Below are 22295 nucleotides of genomic sequence, written 5' to 3'. Positions count from 1 at the left end.
CTCCACTTTGAGAGCCACTGCTCTACCCTCTTCACGTATCAGATATCAACAAAACTTATTTCTAGAGGAAATTGTTGTTAAAGAGTTCCTTTAGGTCAACCTGCGGTCTTGTGCGGACGGAGGGCCTATAAATGGTTAACTGCTTGTTAACTCTACTCTGTCAGTGAGCACGTTATGGACGCGTGTCCCGTCACCTCTGGACAGGATGTGTGTCATTTTCAACACGCCTGTATTATTTGTGACAACAACACAGATGACTGAGCTGCTTCTCAGTATGCATTTAAGACGTGTTAAAAACAACACGTTATTAGCACGGCAAGAAACAACTCATTATGGATATATATTTTTGACCACTTAAATCCCAGCATCCAATGTATTCCGGGTATAGCTTAGCTTTCACAGAAAATAGCCAGTGGTGGAAAAGTACTCAAATGTTTTACTTAAGTGAAAGTACTGTATCAATACTGCTATGTAAAATACTCTGTTACATGGAAAAGTCCGGAATTCAAAATGTTCTTCGGTGAAAGTACTGTACAAAAGTATTGGTAACAAAATATACTTAAAGTAGAAAAGTACTCATTATGCAGAATGTCCCCTTTCACAAGTGGTTAATGTATATTTTGTAATAATAATCCAAATCTACAAAGTAACTAAAGTTTTCAAATAATTCTAGTGGAGTAGTACAAAAAGTACAATATTTGCCCCTGAGATGTAGCGGAGTAGAAGTAAAAGTACTTAAATTGCGAATACTCCAGTAAAGTAAAAAAAATACCTCAAAATTGTCCTTAAGCCCATGCAGTACTTGAGTAAATATACTTTACACCACTGATAAATAGCACATTCGGGTACATATTTCGTGTAGAGAGAGCAAATAACAGAAGAGCCAGCTGTGGGACTCCGGCCAATCAAGTCAAGGGTTTTAAGTGTCTTGTGTTGTTAAAGCTACAAACCCTACATTTCATGTCTGTTGTCGTCTCCCTCTCGTAATGGAGAGACAATGCCCAAACGCCAATAGAACCGGTGGCGCGTCCGTCCAGTGTCCAATCCGCTGCACACAGCCTGCTTCAAATAACTTTATTGACGTAGTCAACAAAGGAGGTGTCGAGTAGGTGTCCTACCCGACACCAGGGTCCAAACTTTCTCAATGCAAGAGTAGTGAGAGACGACATGCTAGTTATATTGTATTGACATACTAGGCCGTACAGATTGGTTCAAATCAAATCAATGTGTTTTAAGCACGTTGCCTGTTGAAAAGGGTCTGTGGTGTGTGTGGTTGGTCTCCAGCTGTGAAGAACAGAGTATTTGTGTGAAGAACAGCCAGTTTGTCAGCACATTGTTTCTATTTAGATAGGACAGTGGTTCTCAAAGGGGGGTCCCGGGACCCCCAGGGGTCCTTAGGGGCGTGTTCTAGGGGGTCCCAAGGAAAAGTAGTTCATGTAGCATCACAATCATTTTATGCATTCAAATTGTGTTTAGTATTAACAACAGCTCGTGACTTAACAATGTGGATCCATTGAAACATTTATTCTTTCAAAGACCCCATGTTTTTTTCAATTTCCTGAAAAGTAACCGTTTTGAACTTTCCATAACAAATAATAGTAATAATAAAAAAACATAATTTCTAACATCTACACTTAGACAAGATCTGTGCTTTGTCGGTGGGTTCTCCTCAAATTCCCATCTCTGGAAGCTGGAAATCATCCTACTGATATAGTATCTATCAGGGACTCTGGCTCTATAGTCTTAACCCAGTAAGAAAACTTTGATTTTGAGGTTTCATAATTAGCTAAAGTGAAAGATTCCTGCTGCTTTTCTGCTGACAATAATGCTACATACATTGTGTATGTTTATTCATCAAACAGACAGTATCACCCTACCACATTGCCTAGGATTGTGGAGCTCTGATAAAACATGAATTGGGAGGACCTGCACGTTGACTCTGCAGTAGTGTTTGGCTGCCTTCCAGCTACACATTGTTTGGATAGACGTAGCATTTGATCGATAGGGGTTGTAAAAATGTCTGCCTCTCAGTTGAGTTGACTGCTTGACTCTTTGCCGCCAGTTTATTTGACCTACTTGTGTTGTGTGTTGTGTGTGTGCGTGTGTGTATGTGTTTCCAGGTGGTGGGTCTCTACCGACTGTGTGGTTCTGCAGCCGTAAAGAAGGAGCTACGCGAGGCCTTTGAGAGGGACAGCTACACCGTGGAGCTGTCTGAAAACACCTACCCGGACATCAATGTCATCACAGGTAAACTCACACACAACATTATGAACCGAGAGATCTGTGTCACACACAATTTTACCACTTAAGAAGGCCTATGATATTAGCCTCGCGTGGCCAGACTATATCACTGCGTGGATATGAGTCTGGATGTTTTTTTCCCAAGTAAATCGTCCTCCCAAGCTATGGTATCATAACCCTACTTGCAGCGTTGCCAGATTCTGCGAGAGAAATAAGCAACCAGGTCTATGGAAAAAAAAGATATGTGACTGCGTCATTTCTTGTTTTATGTTTAAAATGTTGACATTTTCCCCCAAATCTTTGAAACGCCTTGAACATGTTCTCCTATAATGACGTGCCCTACTTGGGGGGGGGGGGGGGGGGGGGGGGCTGATTGGGAAGCACCCCCTCCTCACATGGTCAATTGACCATTTCCCCCAGTGACACACATACGTGTAACTTTCACATCCGCGTGTATGTCATCAAGCAGGTCAGGGTTCAGGGTGGGCTCAGGCACAGATAGGGGGTTCAGTATCATGCTAAAGGACTCTTTGACAGACATGGACTCTGGGCAGAAACCTCTTATCTCCATATATTCACTTTTTGTGTGTTTTTTTTTCCTAAATTAACGTCCTACTTGATCATAGGTCACACAAAAGCATCAAAAGTAGTGGATCTACAAGCGCGACAGAATGATGGGGTGAATCCAGGTGACAGCTCAGGTCATCCCATATGAACGTCACATTTTGAGATGAGCTGGAAGGGACGTAGATGATAAAGAGAGCGGAGCTATGAAAGATCTGCACCTTTCCTTACGTGTACAAGATATATTTTACACTTGAAATGACACGTGAAATGCATTTTTGTACAAGCTCCCAACATTTTAGCATTTTCAAAAATAGCCATATCGAGAAAGAAACCAAGTAAACTAACAGGACACAGCGTCAAATGTACAAATAATCCTCGAATGACACATTATTTTCCTTCAATAAACAAGCCCGAATGCAGGCACCCGTATTATCCTCTCAGTAATGTTCGTTATCTGGAGATAGGTCAGAACATGTGTGTGTGTGCGTGCGTGCGTGCGTGCGGCACTGTTTGTGGCAAAAGCATTCCAGTAGTCAACATACCAGTATAGGCCAGTGCCTGAGGGAAACACACACACACACACACACACACACACACACACACACACACACACACACACACACACACACACACACACACACACACACACACACACACACACACACACACACACACACACACACACACACACACACACACACACACACACACACACACACACACACACACACACACACACACACACACACACACGCAAACCAGGCCATGTAGTACATTCAGGTCATTCTTTCTGTCCAGGTCCCTGGTTGAGACATGCTCTCTACTGTTTCCTAGAATGAGGACCACAGGCTTAGTTGAGACAGAAAGGCTGGTTTGAAAATGTAAACAATGTTGTTGAAGGATACTGACTCTAAACTTTAAGCCTCACAGCAGTCTGGCCTTGATTTATCACACGTTTCTCTCCCAAAAAGCAGTGTCCCTGCCGCTTCAATTCAGCTAATGTTTACAACTTAAAGACACATACATTGCACCTTCTTTATTTTCTATTGCTTTGACAGTGAAATAGGCCTTGAGTTGTATCAGTAGCTGACCGGTTTCTGCATGACCACAACATCTCAGGTTTGATTCTGAAAAACAAAACAAAACAAAAACAAACACATGATTAGGGCATGATGTTTTGCCCAATTTCTGTTTCTGCTTCGGAAAGTTAAAATGACCTACAGCCGATAGTTTACTCTTTAGCCTACAACAACAGCTGTGTCATCGATTGAAACTTATTTCGATGCTGTGGCACATGTGGGAGGGGGGTGGAGGGGGGGTCGGGTTACTTGGTCAAAAATTACTTGGTCATGATTTTTTTTTCTCCCACAAAAAGAGGAAGACCATGGAAGCCCCTGGGCATTGTGGGAGCTGCTGTTGGTTTTGGGAAGAGGCCCCATATAGGCATCCTCCTATCATGCCTGCTTTGATCCGCATGCATTTGCATTGCGGGGCAAAGAACACAGTTAACAGTTGAGCGGGTTAGAAAAAAAGGGCCAGCACCAGCGTGGATTGTTGGTTTTTGCTTGCTGTCTAAATTTGCTCCGCCAAGCGAGTGGCTGTTGCAGATGGAACCAAGTGAGTGAGTGAGTCGAGTGTGTGTGTGTACCACAAAAAAGTCAACTAATACAGTGGTTCTCAAACTTTTTCATGTCAAGAGCCCCCAAAAGAGAAGTTTTTTTTTACAGCTCAAGCAGTGATTTTCAACCATTTTAATTTCAAGGACCCCCAGTTTGACATGCAATTAGGGCTACGGACCCCCATTTAATGGCATTTATATCTCTGGGACCCCAATTTATATTGCAAAATCAATGTCAATTTAACTCCGTACAAATGGAACCAAAATGGACCCATCAGGGTCCATTTGGTTCCATTTGTACACTCTGAGTTACAGACCCATAAGGGTCAATTTGGTTCCTAACTATATCATTTAGCTGGGGACCCCATGGAACTCCCTCAAGGACCACTGGGGGTCCCCGGACCCCACTTTGAGAACTAATGAACTAATACACAAGTAATACAAGAAATATGATTCCAGATTTAGCACATACAACTTCCTCTCTTGAAGCAAGTGAAAAGGTAAAAGGCTATAGTACCTGTCTATGCTTTAGTATGTATCTTTTTTTTACCCCTATCTGTATCTGTCCTGTGTTTCATACTGCGGTGCTGCTGTGACAACTGAATCTCCCTCACAGGATTAATAAAAGTCTATCCATCTACCAAGATGTTTAACGATATGAATAAACAGCTGAATAAGTGACTTACAAGCTAGAAACGCGACATGTCGCGCGATTAGCTTAGCAAATGAGTTCTTTTTTTGGCAAAGTAACACCGTTGTGCGACAGAGAGAGTATAAATTAGGCTTAAAAAGCAGGCCAAACAGATGAGTTAAGAGGGCTGGCGTGTCACACGGCTAATTTTAAAAGCAGAGGTAGTGAAAGGGATTATCCGGGGGGGTCAAAGGTCAATCCAAAGCTTGCAAAACATGCTCAGTGCGTGGCCTTCCATTATGAGGGATCACAATCCTTTGTTTCAAATCACAATCCACTCAAATGAACCACGTACAAAGTCTGCTAAAACTTGACCGCCGCACTCTGAATGATAAAGACGAACAACATGATCTGTTCTGTGCTGTCCTTTGACTACTAAACATGCCAGCTTATTTATACCAGTGGTGGAAAAAAAGTACTCAAATTCTTTACATGAGTAAAAGTACCAATGCTGCAATATAGAAATACTCTTGTTACAATTAAAAGTCCAGAATTCAAGATTTACTTGAGTAAAAGTACAGAAGTATTGGCATCGAAATGTACTTAAAGTACCAAAAGTAAAAGCACTAAAATACGTGAAAATAGCCTATGTATAAAGTAAGGCTAAAGTGGTTAATGTATGTTTTATAATATAATAATTTATATCTGCAAAGTAACTAGTGCCTAAAGTTTTCAAATAACTGTAGTGGAGTAAAAGTACAATATTTGCCTCCGAGATGTAGTGGAGTGAAAGTATAGAAAATTGGAAATACTCCAGTAAAGTAAAAGTACCTCAAGATTGTACTTAAGCACAGTACTTGAGTAAATGTACTTAGTCACTTTACAGCACTGATCTTCACTCAGCAGTTACTTCTGTTCTGTGTTGTTCTTTGACTACTTCTTGTAGTAAACCTGCCAGAGCTTATTCATACCGCGTGTAGCTCGCTGAAAATAACATGATTTTCATCAATCTGTTATTTTAGGCCAGTCGTATGACATAAGTATAAATTAGGTTTCAGTGGCGCAGCATAAAATTGGTCCCAGAGTGACTTTATGCAGCTTTGTTGCTGCATGCAACAGTGCAGCTGGGATGAAATGTTTTGCCTTTAATCAAAGGAACATACTTTTCACAAATATGCCTCTGTCTGGGTTGGTTTATCTGTAACATAATTGACTTCAGATTGTGCTGCAGAAGCTGCATATCGTTGCTGTCGTCGGGCAGAAACCAGCTAACTCCATTTTGATGCTTTTCCATTTTTTCCCCCATAAATCAGCGCTATTGAGCACCCTAAATCCTAACAAAATGAAATCTTAAAATGACACACAGATGCTGCTGGCTTCAGAAATATTATCATGTTCTATTTTATATGTTTTGATTACCCCTACTTATACACTGCATAGATCCTACAAGATCCCACTGTGACTCACAGCTTTATTTTGTGGTCAAACTGATTGACATTAAAGTATGATCAAGTCTCGGCTAAAACCCGCTTGGCCTTGATGTGGAAACAAGACACTCCATGACTTTCAAATGAAACAGAGCAGAGGCTTGACGGGAAATCAGTTGAGACGCGTGTCCTCTCTGCAGGATGAAAGGAACCGTGTGTGTCTCCAGACCAGTGAGTGAAGCTTTTGAGGTCTTTTTTTTTACTTTACTGGAGTACTTCCAATTTTCAATACTTTTTACTTCTACTCCACTACATCTCAGATCCCAAATATTGTACTTAAACTCCGCTGCAGGTATTTGAAAACTTTAGGTACTAGTTACTAAGTTTGACTTCATTACAAAACATACAGTAACCACTTCAGCACTTTATATACTTTTGGCTATTTGAAAATAGCAGATCTACAAGCTCACAACGCGTCGCATCGCGACGCGTTGTGAGATTTCTAATACATTTTTGAAAACTTGCGAAATGGGACATTCTGCGTAACAACAAAGTACTTTTACTTTTGGTACTTTAACTATATTTTGATGCCAATACTTTTGCCAAATTTAGGTCTGGTATTCAAGTCAAATTTGAATACCAGACTTCTACTCGCAACAGAGTATTTCTACATGTGTGATATCGATACTTTTACTCAAGTAAATAATGTGAGTACTTCTTCCACCACCGCTGGAAGTTTCAGGCGGGTTATTGATCCTATAATAACTTTGCACAGGTCTGTAACTTTTACTTTGCTGACATGCCTTTTTCTGTGGCTTGCCCCGCCCCCCCCCCCCCCCCCCCCCCCCCCACCCCGGCTGTGCGTTACACAGCCTTGCCCCAGTGAAGACATGGAAAGTCATTAACAAGTGCCCCCTTTGTTGCCGAACAAACACAGATGGTATTTGGCTCACGCATGGGGGATTAGCTGAACTTTGGGCCTAGCTAGTGAAGCAGGCTAGAGGCTAGGCTCCGCACAACAACAACATAAAAAACGAAGCTTCAGGCCCTGTGTGTGTGTGTGTGTGTGTGTGTGTGTGTGTGTGTGTGTGTGTGTGTGTGTGTGTGTGTGTGTGTGTGTGTGTGTGTGTGTGTGTGTGTGTGTGTGTGTGTGTGCGTGCGTGCGTGCGTGCGTGCGTGCGTGCGTGCGTACGTGCGCAGCATATCATTCTTCTTTTGTTTCTATGATTATTCCCCGCGGTCGTTTCTGCTCTTACTACTGACAGGACAGCATTAGAAAGAGAGACGGGTAAAGTAAAAGGGGTGGAGAGAGAGAGAGAGAGAGAGAGAGAGAGAGAGAGAGAGAGAGAGAGAGAGAGGTGGTGACACGCACAAAAAAACACAATTCTCAGACCTGGAATCGAACCAGAAAGAGCGTGAGCACATGGTTAGCGCTCCAACCGTGAGCGCCTGAGCAGCAGTTCCTCAAATAATGGGTCGGGATCAGGCCTGTTTGTGGACGAGTAGTGGTGGGAAAAGTATTAAAAGAAATGACGTAGCAATGCTGCAATATGGAAATACTCTGTTACAAGTAAAAGTCCGGAATTCAGAATTTAGATGAGTAAGAGTACAAAAGTATTGGTATCAAAATGTACTTAAAGTACCAAAAGTAGAAAGTACTCATTATGCAGAATGTCCCATGTCACAAGTTTTCAAATGTATACAAATCATTTGAAAATAGCAGATCTACAGGCTCACAACGCGTCGCATCGCATCGTGAGCTTGTAGATCGGCTATTTTCAAATGGCTGAAATGTATATAGGGCTGAAGTGGTTAATGTATGTTTTGTAATAATAATCAAAATCTACAAAGTAACTAGTAACTAAAGTTTTCAAATAATTGTAGTGGAGTAAAAGTACAATATTTGCCTTTGAGATGTAGTGGAGTAGAAGTAAAAGTACTGAAAATTGGAAATACTCCAGTAAAGTAAAAAATCCTCAAAATTGTACCTACAATGTACTTGAGTAAATGTACTTAGTTACTTTACACCACTGATAATTACAAGTACAATTTAGGCATTTAGTAGACGCTCTTACCCAGAGCAACTTACAAGGGTGAGATCAGAGCAGAGTAAAGCATGAATCTAGATTTGTCAACAAACAACAGGCTAAACTGTCACACTACAGAGAGTGAGCAGAGTAAAGCGTGAGTCATGTAGTCCAGTGCTTCTCAAACTTTTTCATGCCAGGGACCCCCAAATTGATATATATATTTAGCCACGGACCCCCATCTCAAAATATGTTGTTCCAGGGACCCCCAGAAGCAAAGATTTGTGTTAAAATGTTCGCTTTAAAATAAATATATTCAAAGATTCGCGCGAATCTTCACGATTTTTCAAAAATAGCAGATCTACAAGCTCATAGCGCGGCACTCGGTGCCGCGCTATGAGCTTGTATATCTGCTATTTTTGAATAGCCAAAGTATAAAAGGTTAAAATTATTGTGATGCTATATTAACACATTTTCCTGGGGACCCCCTGGAACCCCCTCAAGGACCCCCAGGGGGTCCCCGGACCCCACTTTGAGAACCAACGCTGTAGTCAACAAACAACAGGCTAAACTGTCACACTGCAGAGTGCAGAGAGAGAGAACAATGCAGCGCCTCAAGGAAACTAGCATACCAGGTAAACAATGAACCCAGTATCTGTTCAACAACCACAGTGCTGTCTAAATAACATTCTTAGCATTGTGTTGGTCAAGAACAAACAAATCTAAATAACCCCCCAAAAAAAAACATGAAAACAAGTAACCAACACATTATCTGCATAGTAAACTAGCATCTATTTGAGGAACATGTGAAAAGAACATCCACATGTGTGGATGTGCATAGTAAGACCTCCAGGGCAAGGCTGAATTTACTCATCGGGTTTTGGTGCTAAAACGTACTTTGGACTACACCAGTGGTGTAGTAAAATAATTAAGTACATGCACTCAAGTACTGTACTTTTTTTTTTTAGGTATTTTGACTTTACTGGAGTATTTCCAATGACTTTACCAAGTACTTTTACTTCTGCTCCAGTACAGTACATCTCAGAGGCACATATTGTACTTTTACTCCACTACAATTATTTGAAAACGTTAGTTACTAGTTACTTTGTAGATTTTGATTATTATTACGAAACCACTTCAGCCCTATATACATGTCGGCCATTTGAAAATAGCCGATCTACAAGCTCACAATGCGTCGCGGTGCGACGCATTGTGAGCTCGTAGATCTGCTATTTTCAAAAGATCTTTATGCATTTCATACATGAGAGAACTTTGTGAACATGGGACATTCTGCATAAGGAATACTTTTACTTTTGGTACTTGAAATATATTTTGAATTCCAGACTTTTACTTGCAACAGAGCATTTCTACATTGCAGTATCGATACATTTGAGTACTTTTTTTCCACCACTGCTCATGGGGTTTTGGTGCTAAAACGTAGTTTGGACTAACACCACGTCACAGTGCCAGACAGATACCCTGCCCTTACCCACCCACATGGGTTCCTCTACACAGTCTAGTGCTGTGAGGGTGTGCAGACTAGTGGATTGGCATGGAGGAGGAGGGGCTGGGTGGTCCTGGAAGAAGAGATGAAAAAGAACAAAGTCCCCATTTGTTCTTTGGGGCGAGGCACTGGCTGCAGCCCCGACAAGAGGACTGACCCGCGGCTTTGTCTGAACACGGAGGTCAAAGGTAGAGCCGTGCCCCGTTGCATTGTGTGCCTTGTAGTGTTTGGTGGCACATTTTTGGGACGTAGAAGAAAAGCAGTTGTAAAGTAACCAAGTACGTTTACTCAAGTACTGTACTTAAGTACAATTTGGACTCAGGCACTTTTACTTTACTGGAGTATTTCCAAAACGTCTGTACTTTTACTTCTACTCCACTGCATCTCAGAGGCAGATATTGTACTTTTGCTCCACTACAATTATTTGAAAACTTTAGTAACTAGTTACTTTGTAGATTACAAAACCTACATTAACCACTTCAGACCTATTTACATTTTGGCCATTTGAAAATAGCTGATCTACAAGCTCACAAAAAAAAAATCGTGAAAATCTGTGCGAACTTTTGAATATATATTTTTTAAAGCGAACATTTGTAACTCAAATCTTTGCTTCTGGGGTGGGTCCCTGGAACAAACATATTTGAGATGGGGGTGTGCAGCCAAATGCATATCATTTAGGGGGTCCTTCACATGAAAAGGTTTGAGAACTACTGGTCTAAATCAGTGATTATCAATCTTTTTAATTGGCAAGAACCCCATGTTTGATATGCATTAGGCCATGGACCCCCATTTGATATGTTATTTAAATGTCTATGACCTTGGACTCCAGTGGTCTAAAAATGCAGATACAGTGATAATGGTGAAGGACCAGTTAGTGACTGTTTGGGTGCAGCACGTAGCAGACACTCACAGTGTGTTCGTTGTTGTCAGCTCGGCTGTGAAAATAAGTGCACTAGTACAATTCTGAGTGCTATATTAACTGACAGTGTGTGTACTGTAGCAAATGGTCTCTTTTGGGTCCATTTGCACACCTTTCAGAATTTTACAGCGTGGAGCACCTGCTACCACCTGTTCACTCCCGAGTCCAATGACCGTGTGTGTGTGTGTGTGTGTGTGTGTGTGTGTGTGTGTGTGTGTGTGTGTGTGTGTACACACATGCGCATGGGTGTGTGCAATGCTGGGTGTCTGAGAGACAGCAGGTTGAAAGTGGTTAAAATCATTATTTATTATTTAGGGTATAGAATTTGCTCTATTGGGAAATGAGTCCTGATATAGTAAATTAGTGCAATAAGCCACATGAGGCCGTAGTTTACCACGGTTAAGGGGTTGCGTTGGGCCTAAAACCCCCTTAGCTGTTCTGAAATAATGAAGAAGAGGAAAAGAAGCTGTGCGTGGCTAATTGCTTTTGTAAAATGGTTACCAAATATGGCAACATGATTTAATAAGATCAATTTCTACAAGTAGACCCTGCAACTGCCTCCACAAACGAGGGAGTCGTCGCGCAATGGAAGCGCTCTTACCTCGCAGTGGGCAAAACAACATTGCGTGACTAACTGTTAGTATTGTAAACAAGACGTTGGTGGAGCGATGCTGATCCATGCGGTTCTAGGTGTGTGTTTGTCGAATATTTTACAGCAGGACTCAGCCGGTATACAAAGTCAACCAGTGGAACGATCCGTTTTAAGAATAAACAGAACTCATAGCGTTTTGTATAGTTGTATACGGTTACAGTTGCATTGCAATAATAATGTGTGGTTGTCACAAAATCCCAAGGCACACCTGGACTTGTCTCACGGAACACCAGTGTGCATTTGGCACGGTGTTTGGGAACCGCTGGGTTAATTTACTAAAGTCAACACAGGCGCTGACTCATAGCAGGCTAATGATTTACCTCAATGGCTGTATTCTCCTCACCTTAGAGCTCACACACACACACACACACACACACACACACACACACACACACACACACACACACACACACACACACACACACACACACACACAGGCACAGTTGGACCATTGGACCGCTGTGTTTATAAAAACATGGAAATAGAAAGAGCCTACTATGCTTGCATGTTGTGAATGAGGTCGTATGTGTACGCATAATTAGGCCGTGTTGTTTCATCAAACAATTTGACTTTATTAAAACAGGTGTGTGTTCTGTGATTTGGGCTGGCCTGGCTCCCACTATCTGTAAACTCACAGCACTTAACCACGTTTACCCTGCTGTGCCTATTTTGGGCACAGGCAAACATATATAAAAATATGTATATTTTCAAATAATCTTTAAACAATTTCAAAACCGTTCAAAGAATTAAAAAAAAATGTCAAAGAATGAAGTGGTGTTTTCTACATAACAAAAACTTGGGGTAAAAAAGTTGATATACAAGCTCAGCTGTGAGTTTGTAGATCGACCATTTTCGCTATTCGCCGTACGACGGCGTACATATAGGGCTTATGTGAAGGTCACTGAGGTCCACCATGCTTGACTTTCCATCTGTAGAAAATACAAGTCAAGTGGCAGCTCTTGGCATTTTATTTACACACACACTGCAAAAACCTGACTGTTACAGGTCCTTTTGTACACCCTGAGAGTTAAATGAACACTCAGTGCACTGCCAGGGGCCAAGGTAACCCTTTGCTTTTGCACCAAGATAAGATAAAAAAACACACGACATACTACAGTATTTTGCATCCAGGTAATTTTGCTTCCAGCGACGAAATGACCTGATTACAGTTATCTCAATAGGGTCACAATAGATTGATAACGGGACGCCGAGTGATTCTCATAAAGCATTTTTGCCTTATCTTGTTTTGGAAAATCAGCATGTCCTCAGAGGCTTTGAGAGGAGTCTTCTGTAAAGACGTTTATCTTGTGTTTATCTCGTCCACATCACGTTCTGAGGATACCAAACTCTCCTTAAGATAAATATGTAGCGTACTGTATGTATGTATTCAAGAATAAAAAAACATAATGCAACTTTTTTGGGGCCCGCACACCCCCACCTACTACCTGCAAAGCAAATAAACATCTGTGTCTAGTATCAGTGGTTTTCATCTGGGTACACGTTGAACCCATAGAGCCGGCATTGTGAATTCAGCTGACACAGTGAGGGCTTGCTCACTGCCTGCCCTGATTGCTTGACACAACACAACAGACAGACATAGTTGTTTGGCTTTCCTTTTTTTTTCTTCTTTTCTTTTTTTTTAAGCCACCACCAGTAGCCTTAGGAATGCACCTCTCTGCTGTCTCTCTCTCTCTCTCTCTCTCTCTCTCTCTCTCTCTCTGCCTGGCTATCTCTCTCCCTCTCTGTCTGTCTGCTGTGCGTCGCTTTGTTGAAACGTGTTGAGTCTTGAGAAGGGGTGGGGGTTGGGGGGTGGGGGGGGTTCATAGTGCTGAGCAGAAAAACAGAGCTGCTGTTGGCCCTGTTAAGTGGAGATTGTCACGGACACTGGCTTTTATGACACCGTATATAGGTCAGACGGAAGACAGAGGAGGAGTCATTAGAAAACGCCTTTTGACACAGAAATAACAGAAATGTGTAGAAAGTTCGTACTCAATGCCATAACCGCTCATGCAATTGCATTGAGTTTTGAATGATTCTACCTGTTGTTGTTGTTTCATTGTTATACTTAAAGGGTTAAGACATAATCGAATCGAAGTCAAATAAAATACAACTTTAAACAGTAATAAAGGGATATTTGATAACCGTTGAGTCATTTTGTACTGAGTTGAATGTCAAACGTAAAAAGGATAATTCCACGGAACTGAACTGAAGCTAACCCGAGACTTTTGAATCGTAACAATGAACTGAACTTAGATCCCCCTTTCAACACACACACATCCCAATCCCACATTCAGTGGCTTCTAATGCCCAACCTACTTGTTTTCAAGGAGAGGAAATGTGGGTATTTATTTTTGCCACCCAAGAAGCGCCATAATCTCAGGTCTAATTTTCAAGTCTTCGCTTTTGTCTCGTTTTTCTGCCAAGATTAATGGGCAAGGGGTATCGCACAATGCCAGATAGAAAACAGACTAGAAAGCGTTACACCTCAGACTCCCTTAGGAGAGGAGAGTGGGGGGATTAGGGGGATTAAAAAGTGAGCGTGTTAAGTTTTGCCCTCGGCTCTCCTTACCAGCCGTAAGGGGATGTCAACAGGCCTGGAGTGAGTCATGTTGTACTGTAGTGTGCTGTAAATAGCAAAGCATGGGACTGACTTGTAAATGGCCCTGGGATTGTTCAGGGCTCAGTGATGTGCAAGTCATTATGAAGGAGCTCCCGTTGACCAAAATCACACACGCCGGGCATTTTGCTCTTACATCATCATACGCGGGGGGACATTACTTAACCCTTTAAGACCGGGAACGCATCTCTGTCATTGTAAGATTTCTTTGGCTATTCAAAAATAGCAGATATACAAGCTCATGAGCTTGTAGATCTGCTATTTTTGTATTTTTTATCGTGAACATTTGAATATATATATATATTCTTTCAAGCGAACATCTTTAACTTAAATCTTTGCAGAAAATATTTTCAGATGGGGGTCCGCAGCCAAATACATATAATTTTGGGGGTCCTTGACATGAAAAAGTTTGAGCACCACTGATACTAAAGCAACATACGTTTGAAAAAAAAAAAAAAACTGTTAGGATTTAGTGTCTCCAGAAGCAAATATTCGAGTTACAAATGTTCCCATGAAAAAATATATCTTCAAACATTTGCAAACATTTTCACGAATGTGAAAATGTTTGCACATTCGTGAAAATATGTAGTCTGTTTTCTATCTGCCCATTAACATTGCACAGAGTGCCGCGCTATGAGCTTGTAGATCTGTTATTTTTGAATAGCCAAAGAAATCTTAAAATTACACAGATGTGTTCCCGGTCTTAATGGGTTAAGTGCAAAATGGTCTAACTCTGAAAACTTGGGTCATCTTCAGGCGAAGTTCACCACAAAGGATTGTCATGCCGCCAAGGGCTTTTATTGTTCCCTTAACAAACATGGCGGTAATATTTTTGGAGGATTAGCGAGCGGTGATAGTATGGGTTTCATGTTTGTCTGGTCCACGGGACGCTGGAGACACCGGTGTGAAATCACACTCGCACAATGAGGCCCATCAACACTCTGAAGCCTAATGTTAGACTGCATCCTATGAGTCTGGCTGCCGTGTTCCGCCCCGCTCCCATCAGATGCCACAAACTGTTGAACTCCTGCTATGACAATAGGGCTTCTCTTGGCAGCTATCCAGCCCTCTAAAAGAGTGGGGGAAAAGAAAAGCATTTTATATCTCAAAAGCTACGTTGACATTATTAACCCATTCAATCCGGAAATGCTCTCTATCTACAAATGTCTTCTAAATCCCAACAGGTTTCTGAAAAACGTATGTATGTTGCTATGCTAAATATCAGTGGTGCTCAAACCTTTTCATGTCAAGGATCTCCAAAATTATACGTATTTGGCCGCCGACCCCCTTCGGAAAATATTTACTTCCAGGGACCCCCAGAAGCAAAAGATTTGAGTTAAAAAAAATTGCTTTTAAAAATATGTATGTTCAAAGATTTGCACAAACGTTCACAATTTTTCAAAAATAGCAGATATACAAGCTCATAAGGATAAAATAGTAGTTTAAGTGGTTACACAGATGCGTTGCCGGGTTTTAATGGGTTAACAAGTCAAATGTTTAAGTTGCCCATGTGATGGACAAGAGTTGTTTCTTCATTCAAACATCCGAAAACCCGTCTATTCCTCTGCTGGTCCAAAAGTATGCCATTTCCCGAGTCTTTTGGTGGAAACACGTCTCTGACCGTGAACACCTTCTGAACTTACACGACCTGTCTCTTGTTTCTCCGTCTGTCTCTCCTCTCCATATTATCCCCCTCTCTCTCTCTCTCTCTCTCTTGGGTCTCTTTTAATCTCGCCTCACTCTCTCTCTCCAGGTGTGTTGAAGGACTACCTGCGAGAACTGCCCTTCCCTCTCATCGATAAGCAGTTATACGAGGCCGTGTTGGAGTCCATGTCCAGGAGGCCTCTGAGGATCGGTCCGGGGGGCTGTGAGAATGACCAGTCGGACACAGAGACCACCGTCAGCTTACTGGACATCCTACCGGAGGTGGAGAGGGTGAGGAAGCAGCGCTAGCGTTCATTTTTTCCCCCCTGGTTTGGCTATTTTTTTTTTAAATCGTGAAAATGTGTGCAAATCTTTGAATATGTATTTTTTAAAAGCGAACATTTGTAACTCAAACCTTTGCTTCTGGGGGGTCCCTGGAACAAAATATTTTACAAATGTTCGCTTTAAAAAATATATATTCAAATATTGCCTAATACAGTCACACGTGTTGCTTGCATAGGCGTATTTTTGAGCTTCATGGTTATTGCGACAGCTAAAATACTAACAAATAGTTTCTTCTTCTAAAACAACTTCTAATTCTAACAATAATAACATTGTTTTTTTAATTTCTTTGTGTGTGCTTCAAGGCAACGCTGCGGAAGCTTCTGGACCACTTGAAGCTGGTGGCGTCGTACCAGGAAGTGAACAAGATGACCTGCCAGAACCTGGCGGTGTGCTTCGGCCCCGTGCTGCTCAGCCAACGCCAGGAGGCCTCGTGTCACACCAACCGGGTCTTCATCGACTCCGAGGAGCTGGCCAGCGCCCTGCACTTCAAAAAGCACATCGAGGTTCTGCACTACCTGCTTCAGCTATGGCCTGGTGAGTCAGAGTCTTAATTATGTGGTTCTCAAACTTTTTTAATTCCAATGACAGTGTACAAATGGAACCAAATGGACCCGTGTTTATTAAAGAGCCGGAGAGTCAGGGAGAACCCTGTGACTGAACAAACACTCTATAGCAATGATTACTATCAGAATATAGAGCTTTAACCTTTAAACAAAAAAACGTTTTTGTTTTGATCGAAAAATATCACTTACCCCACCACCTTTAACTGAATTATTGTTTTGCATACTTACCTACATCACCATGTAGCTGTTCTGCAGTGTTGATTTTGACAGCAAATTTTGATTTAGTTTTAGTCATAGTTTTTTTTAATCAAATTCCATTTCATTTTAGTCATATTTTAGTCATCTGAAATGTTTTAGTTTTTGTCTACTTTTAGTCGACTAAATACCATAAGATTATAGTCGACTAAATCTGCCGTTGATTTAGTTGACTAAAATGTATTTTGGCGGTGCCTTGATGGCGTCGTAATGCCTGATTTTATACTGCTGTTGCATGCTGAAAATAGCCGATCTACAAGCTCACAACGCGTCACAGCGCGACGAGTTGTGAGCTTGTAGATTGGCTATTTTCAGAGCGCAACACCCGAGCGCAACCAAACATAAAATGACTCGTCTTTTAGTTCTACTGGATCTCTTCTCCACTAGTCCCTCACTAATATTTTAGTCTAGTTTTTATTTGTTGACGAAATTGTCAGTATATTTAGTCTTAGTTTTAGTCATCATAGCTTAGCTTTTATTTAGTTTTTATTTAGTTTTCATCAGTGAAAAAAGGTAGTCAAGGAACATTTTTCGCCATAGTTTTAGTCGACAAAATCAACACTGCTGTTCAGCACACAGCATATGCCCCTCCCACACCGCTATGCGCCGGAGGGTATATCGTGCTAATTGCTACCACCAGCTCTGTGGGCTTATAGCTCCACGCCGAACCTTGAAAGGGCCGGGAGGGGGTGCTTTGATCCCCTGAGGTTACCCACCACTGGCACGAGCACAGCAGATAGCCAGCCATTGGCCGCCATCTGTTGATCCGGTACAGATGAGACTTGCCGCAGTTGTGCTTCATCATGGCAAGCCACAAAAGGGCAAGAGCCAATCAGAGCCAAGCGAGTAAAAGCCCTGCCATTAAACCAAACCTCTGAGGTGTGGCCCCTCTTGTTTGGACAAATCACCAGCCAGGGACCGATATCCCAGAGCCAGCCGTCCTCCTCGGTGCTATAGTAGTCATCTGTCTGTCCGTCTGTCCAACAGTTGTATGCTGGCTGGCTATACAGCTGTCCCTTGCAGTTGCTCATTGAAATGCAGTGGTGGAAAAAGTACTCACAAATTTTTAACTGAGTAAAAGTAGCAATACCACATTATGAAAATACTCTGTTACAAGTAAAAGGCCTGTGTTCAAAATGTTACTTGAGTAAAAGTACAAAAGTATTGGCATCAAAATATACTTAAAAGTACCAAAAGGAAAAGTTTTGGTCACAACGCGTCGCGATGCGACGCGTTGTGAGCTTGTAGATCGGCTATTTTCAAATAGCCTAGGTATAAAATAGGGCTCAAGTGGTTAATGTATGTTTTTTAATCTAATTATTTATATCTGCAAAGTAACTAGTAACTAAAGTTTTTAAATACTTGTAGTGGAGTAAAAGTACAATATTTGCCTCTGAGATGTAGTGGAAAAGTATTGAAAATTCGAAATACTCCAGTAAAGTAAAAAAATAGTAATACCTAAGAATTGTACCAAAGTACAGTACCTGAGTAAATGTACTGAGTTACTTTACACCACTGTTGAGATGTGAAATAACTAACCAGTCTGGGATGAATTATGAGAGCTGACACCTGGAGGGGAACGGTCAAAAGCACTAAGCATGTTCCTCATGTAAAACCTTTTGTCGTTTGAACGTTGCTGTTCATCTGTCACATACTATATACACATTCTATACATGTTCAACTGTATTCATTCACCCTCCAGTCACCCCTTAATGAATGTGTTAACTGTCACTGTCAGGGTGTGCTTCAGTGGATGTTAAGTGTTACTGAGGTCTATGGATGGAGAAGCACATTTATACCCAAACCTCAGACCTTTGGAAATGACTGTGTACAGCACAGGCAGACAGAGCATAAAGATGTGACTGTGTGTTCTCTCTTGACTGAGTTTGCTAAAAGTGGGGTTTTGTTGAATTTTCTAAATGTGCAAACTAAAGCAAGGCATGGCTATTTGTTGGTCAAGAATGTCATGTTATAGTCATAACAGCTATTAGGAAAAAAATAACATAAACAAGCTTCTACTGAGTAGTTTTTTTTTGCCTCATCATCACTAACAAAGATCACCATCTCTAACCAACTAATGAAATTGTGTTTAAATGGAGGGGCTAACAATGGTACAAGTGTAAAACATACAAATAGGCTTAGTTTTTGAGGTAAGATCAGAAACGTCGATTTTCCTCCCACCAGTACTGTGGAAACCCTACAAGTTTAACACCTACAGCAAGGAGGGATGAGAAACACAGAACAGCTTACACAGGAGCTGAATAGGTCAGCATTCATAAGTCTCATAATAGCTGGTAGCCTAGTAATGGGTATAAGTACAAGTGGGCATTTATGCAAAATGAGACAGACATACTGTAGTGCTACAGTACAGTATGTACGTAAAAAGGGAGAGGTATTTATTTATTTTGTTGGTAAGAAAACTGTTTGCAGCCAGAAGAGGAGTCGGTCTATAGCAGTGGTTTTCAAACTGTGTCCAAGGCACACCAATGGACAGGTCAAAATCTGTATTCATAGTGAAAATAGCCAACTGAGTCTGAACATTCATTTGTGGAAAGAATAAATAAATAAATAATTCTTCACCTATCATGACACGCCCAAAATAGGGACGCCAGTTTGAAAGTGGAAGTAAAATATACAGTATAGGCCTATATATTTTAGGCTATAGAATTAGATTGGGAAATGAGTGCTGATATAGTAAATACAAAATCTTTCATATCTTTTTTGTGCATAGTTATGTATATATTGCAATAATAATGAGTGGTTCTCACACCGTTAGGGAACCAATGCCCTTTAGTATGTCCAGTCTTTGATAGATGTGTGTGTGTGTGTGTGTGTGTGTGTGTGTGTGTGTGTGTGTGTGTGTGTGTGTGTGTGTGTGTGTGTGTGTGTGTGTGTGTGTGTGTGTGTGTGTGTGTGTGTGTGTGTGTGTGTGTGTGTGTGTGTGTGTGTGTGTGTGTGTGTGTTAAGACTGCACTAGCATGTCTGGCTATAGTGGCTAATGACCCGGTCTTGTGAGAAATCCTAACCTTGGATCAGACGTTTCAGCGTGGCTTCAAGGCAATGTTTCCCCTCTGTTACCTCCTTTCAGTCCACTTCCCCTGCTCAGGAGCGTAGGATGTCTGGGCTATAATTAAAGACATTCCTGGCCTAACCTTAGCCCTCAGCCCTCTCTAAACTTCACCCTAACATTTTCATGGCCATTATGGGATATTTTCATCCGCCTCTTCACACCCCACACACACGCATACCCGGGCCCGTCCACTGACTGCATTGTTGCTGCTTTAGGCCTTTAAAAAGTCTGTGCGCCTCGTGTGTGTCTTTGGGACGAGCGTTGAGGATATACATGACAGCAGTGGTGGAGAAAAAGTACTCAAATTCTTTACTTAAGTAAAAGTACCAATACTGCAATATAGAAATGCTCTGTTACAAGTGAAAAGTCCAGAATTCAAAATTTACTTGAGTAAAAGTACATAAGTATTGGCGTCAAAATGTACTTAAAGTACCAAAAGTAAAAAGTACAAAAATGTTTGAAAATAGCAGACCTACAAGCTCACAACGCGTCGCGATGCGTTGTGAGCTTTATGTCTGTGTGTAACCGTCATTGTGTCTTGGTATTTGATGAATTTTATAAGGAGGCATCACACGTGGAGAATGTGAGAGTGAATCCTCAGTGTGTGTGTGTATGTGTGCGCGTCATGTGCTTCACCAACTGTGTTCTGAGTGGTCGCTGTTCAGCAGGTGGTCATGGATGGATCACACGATGGCAGTGTGCGACAGCACATGGTGGAGGACATTGCGCGCGCGTGCATGTGCGCGTGTTTGGTATTTTGAAGAGGTGGCTTTAACACAAAAGTGTTAAACCAACCTTGGGAATGAAATCACACACCAGTACCATGTGGTATTACATGTCTTTTGAAAACAGTACAGAGACTCAGGAGCATGGAACATGCATGTGATGTTCATAAAGGGCACATTGTGCCTTTTGTCACTTACAGTACAACATAAGTCACACTGAAATAACAAAAGGAACCACAGTGCTGCTTGCTCCTGACTGTGTGAATATGACTTGATCAAAATCAGGAAGCATCCGTTGTACTTGGAAACGTTCTCATCGACAGTGTCTAAAATGTTTTAACCCATTAAGACCTGGAACGCATCTGTGTCACTTTTCGATTTGAGCTAAAAAAGCATTATTTTACACTTTGGCTATTCAAAAATAGCAGATATACAAGCTTGTAGCGCGGCAATATATATTGTTTAACGTGAACACTTTTAACTCTATTCTTTGCTTCTGGGGGTCCCTGGAACAAAATATTTTGTGATGGGGGTCCGTGGCCAAATACATATAATTTTGGGTGGTCCTTGACATGAAAAAGTTTAACACCACTGATATAGAAACAATAGTTTTTCAGAAAACTGTTAGTATTTAGAAGACATTTTGTAGAATTGGCCTCAGGTCTTAATGGGTTAATATCTGAATTACTATAAAGGTCTAACAGGCTTACCGCTTAATGCTTTTTGTTTTCTGTTCCCTTCTGATCCAGTAAAAGACAGCTATAGCTGTGTCGAAGTGTAGATACACAGAGAGAAATAAGAGAGAGTGACAGGTAACCGAGTTGTGTTGGAGTTGGTTTTGTTGAAGTGTTTTTTACAATTCATTTTTCTAGTACTGTATATCCACCTTACTCTCCTGTCCAAAGAGGGATTAAGTCGTCTTTATAAGCGTGGTTTAATTTACCTTAGTTTAGGGAAGTAGGGAAAACCAAACAGTAGGGAAAACCAAGGGAAAATAAAGGCGGCTAGCTAAACCTCAAAAGTCAGAGAAGTTTCAGGAGTGTGTGTTGGAGTGAATTCAGCATGTACACTTCTTAAGCATGGCATAACATCAGCATGGCATGTTGTCTGAGATCCCACCTGGGAACAGTTTGTGTTATTTATGCTACAGGACCTTGTGCGCTCACATGGTCATACTGTATTTGGCTGGAAGGATGGCGGTGTCGGACCGTCTGGCCGTCTCCCTCTGGACGTCCATGCATCTGTCAACTACTTTGGTCCGACCTATCAATAAAGCCCCCAAAACAAAAAGAAAAAAATCAACGTCAAAATGATTTTGTTCCGTTAACAACCAACATTTGTGGTGCTCGTATTGTTAAGGCTTGTTTTTGTTTTAAGGCATGTTTTGATGTTAAATTATAATAATTATCTCTACTACTCAAACAGAGAGCGTCTCCTTCCCAAACCCCAATGGTTCTAATCAGCCCCCCGCCCACAGGAGTGGCCCAATT

The 22295-nt window shown here is 41.5% G+C and overlaps 1 protein-coding gene across 2 annotated transcripts in view; it reads left to right on the top strand.

The window, feature by feature from the left end:
• Positions 1-22295, top strand: part of syde2 (synapse defective 1, Rho GTPase, homolog 2 (C. elegans)) — a 61308-nt gene that overhangs the window by 35586 nt on the left and 3427 nt on the right. For both annotated transcript variants that reach the window (XM_084067083.1, XM_084067082.1), the window contains exons 5-7: positions 2121-2247; positions 15957-16138; positions 16495-16726. In XM_084067083.1, coding sequence (XP_083923209.1) covers positions 2121-2247; positions 15957-16138; positions 16495-16726 — 541 coding nt within the window. The remainder of the gene's footprint in view (positions 1-2120; positions 2248-15956; positions 16139-16494; positions 16727-22295) is intronic.

This window comes from Gymnoscopelus microlampas (assembly GCF_963454915.1).
Source record: "Gymnoscopelus microlampas genome assembly, chromosome: 9".
Taxonomy (NCBI): domain Eukaryota; kingdom Metazoa; phylum Chordata; class Actinopteri; order Myctophiformes; family Myctophidae; genus Gymnoscopelus; species Gymnoscopelus microlampas.
This window is presented reverse-complemented; position numbering and strand designations above follow the sequence as displayed.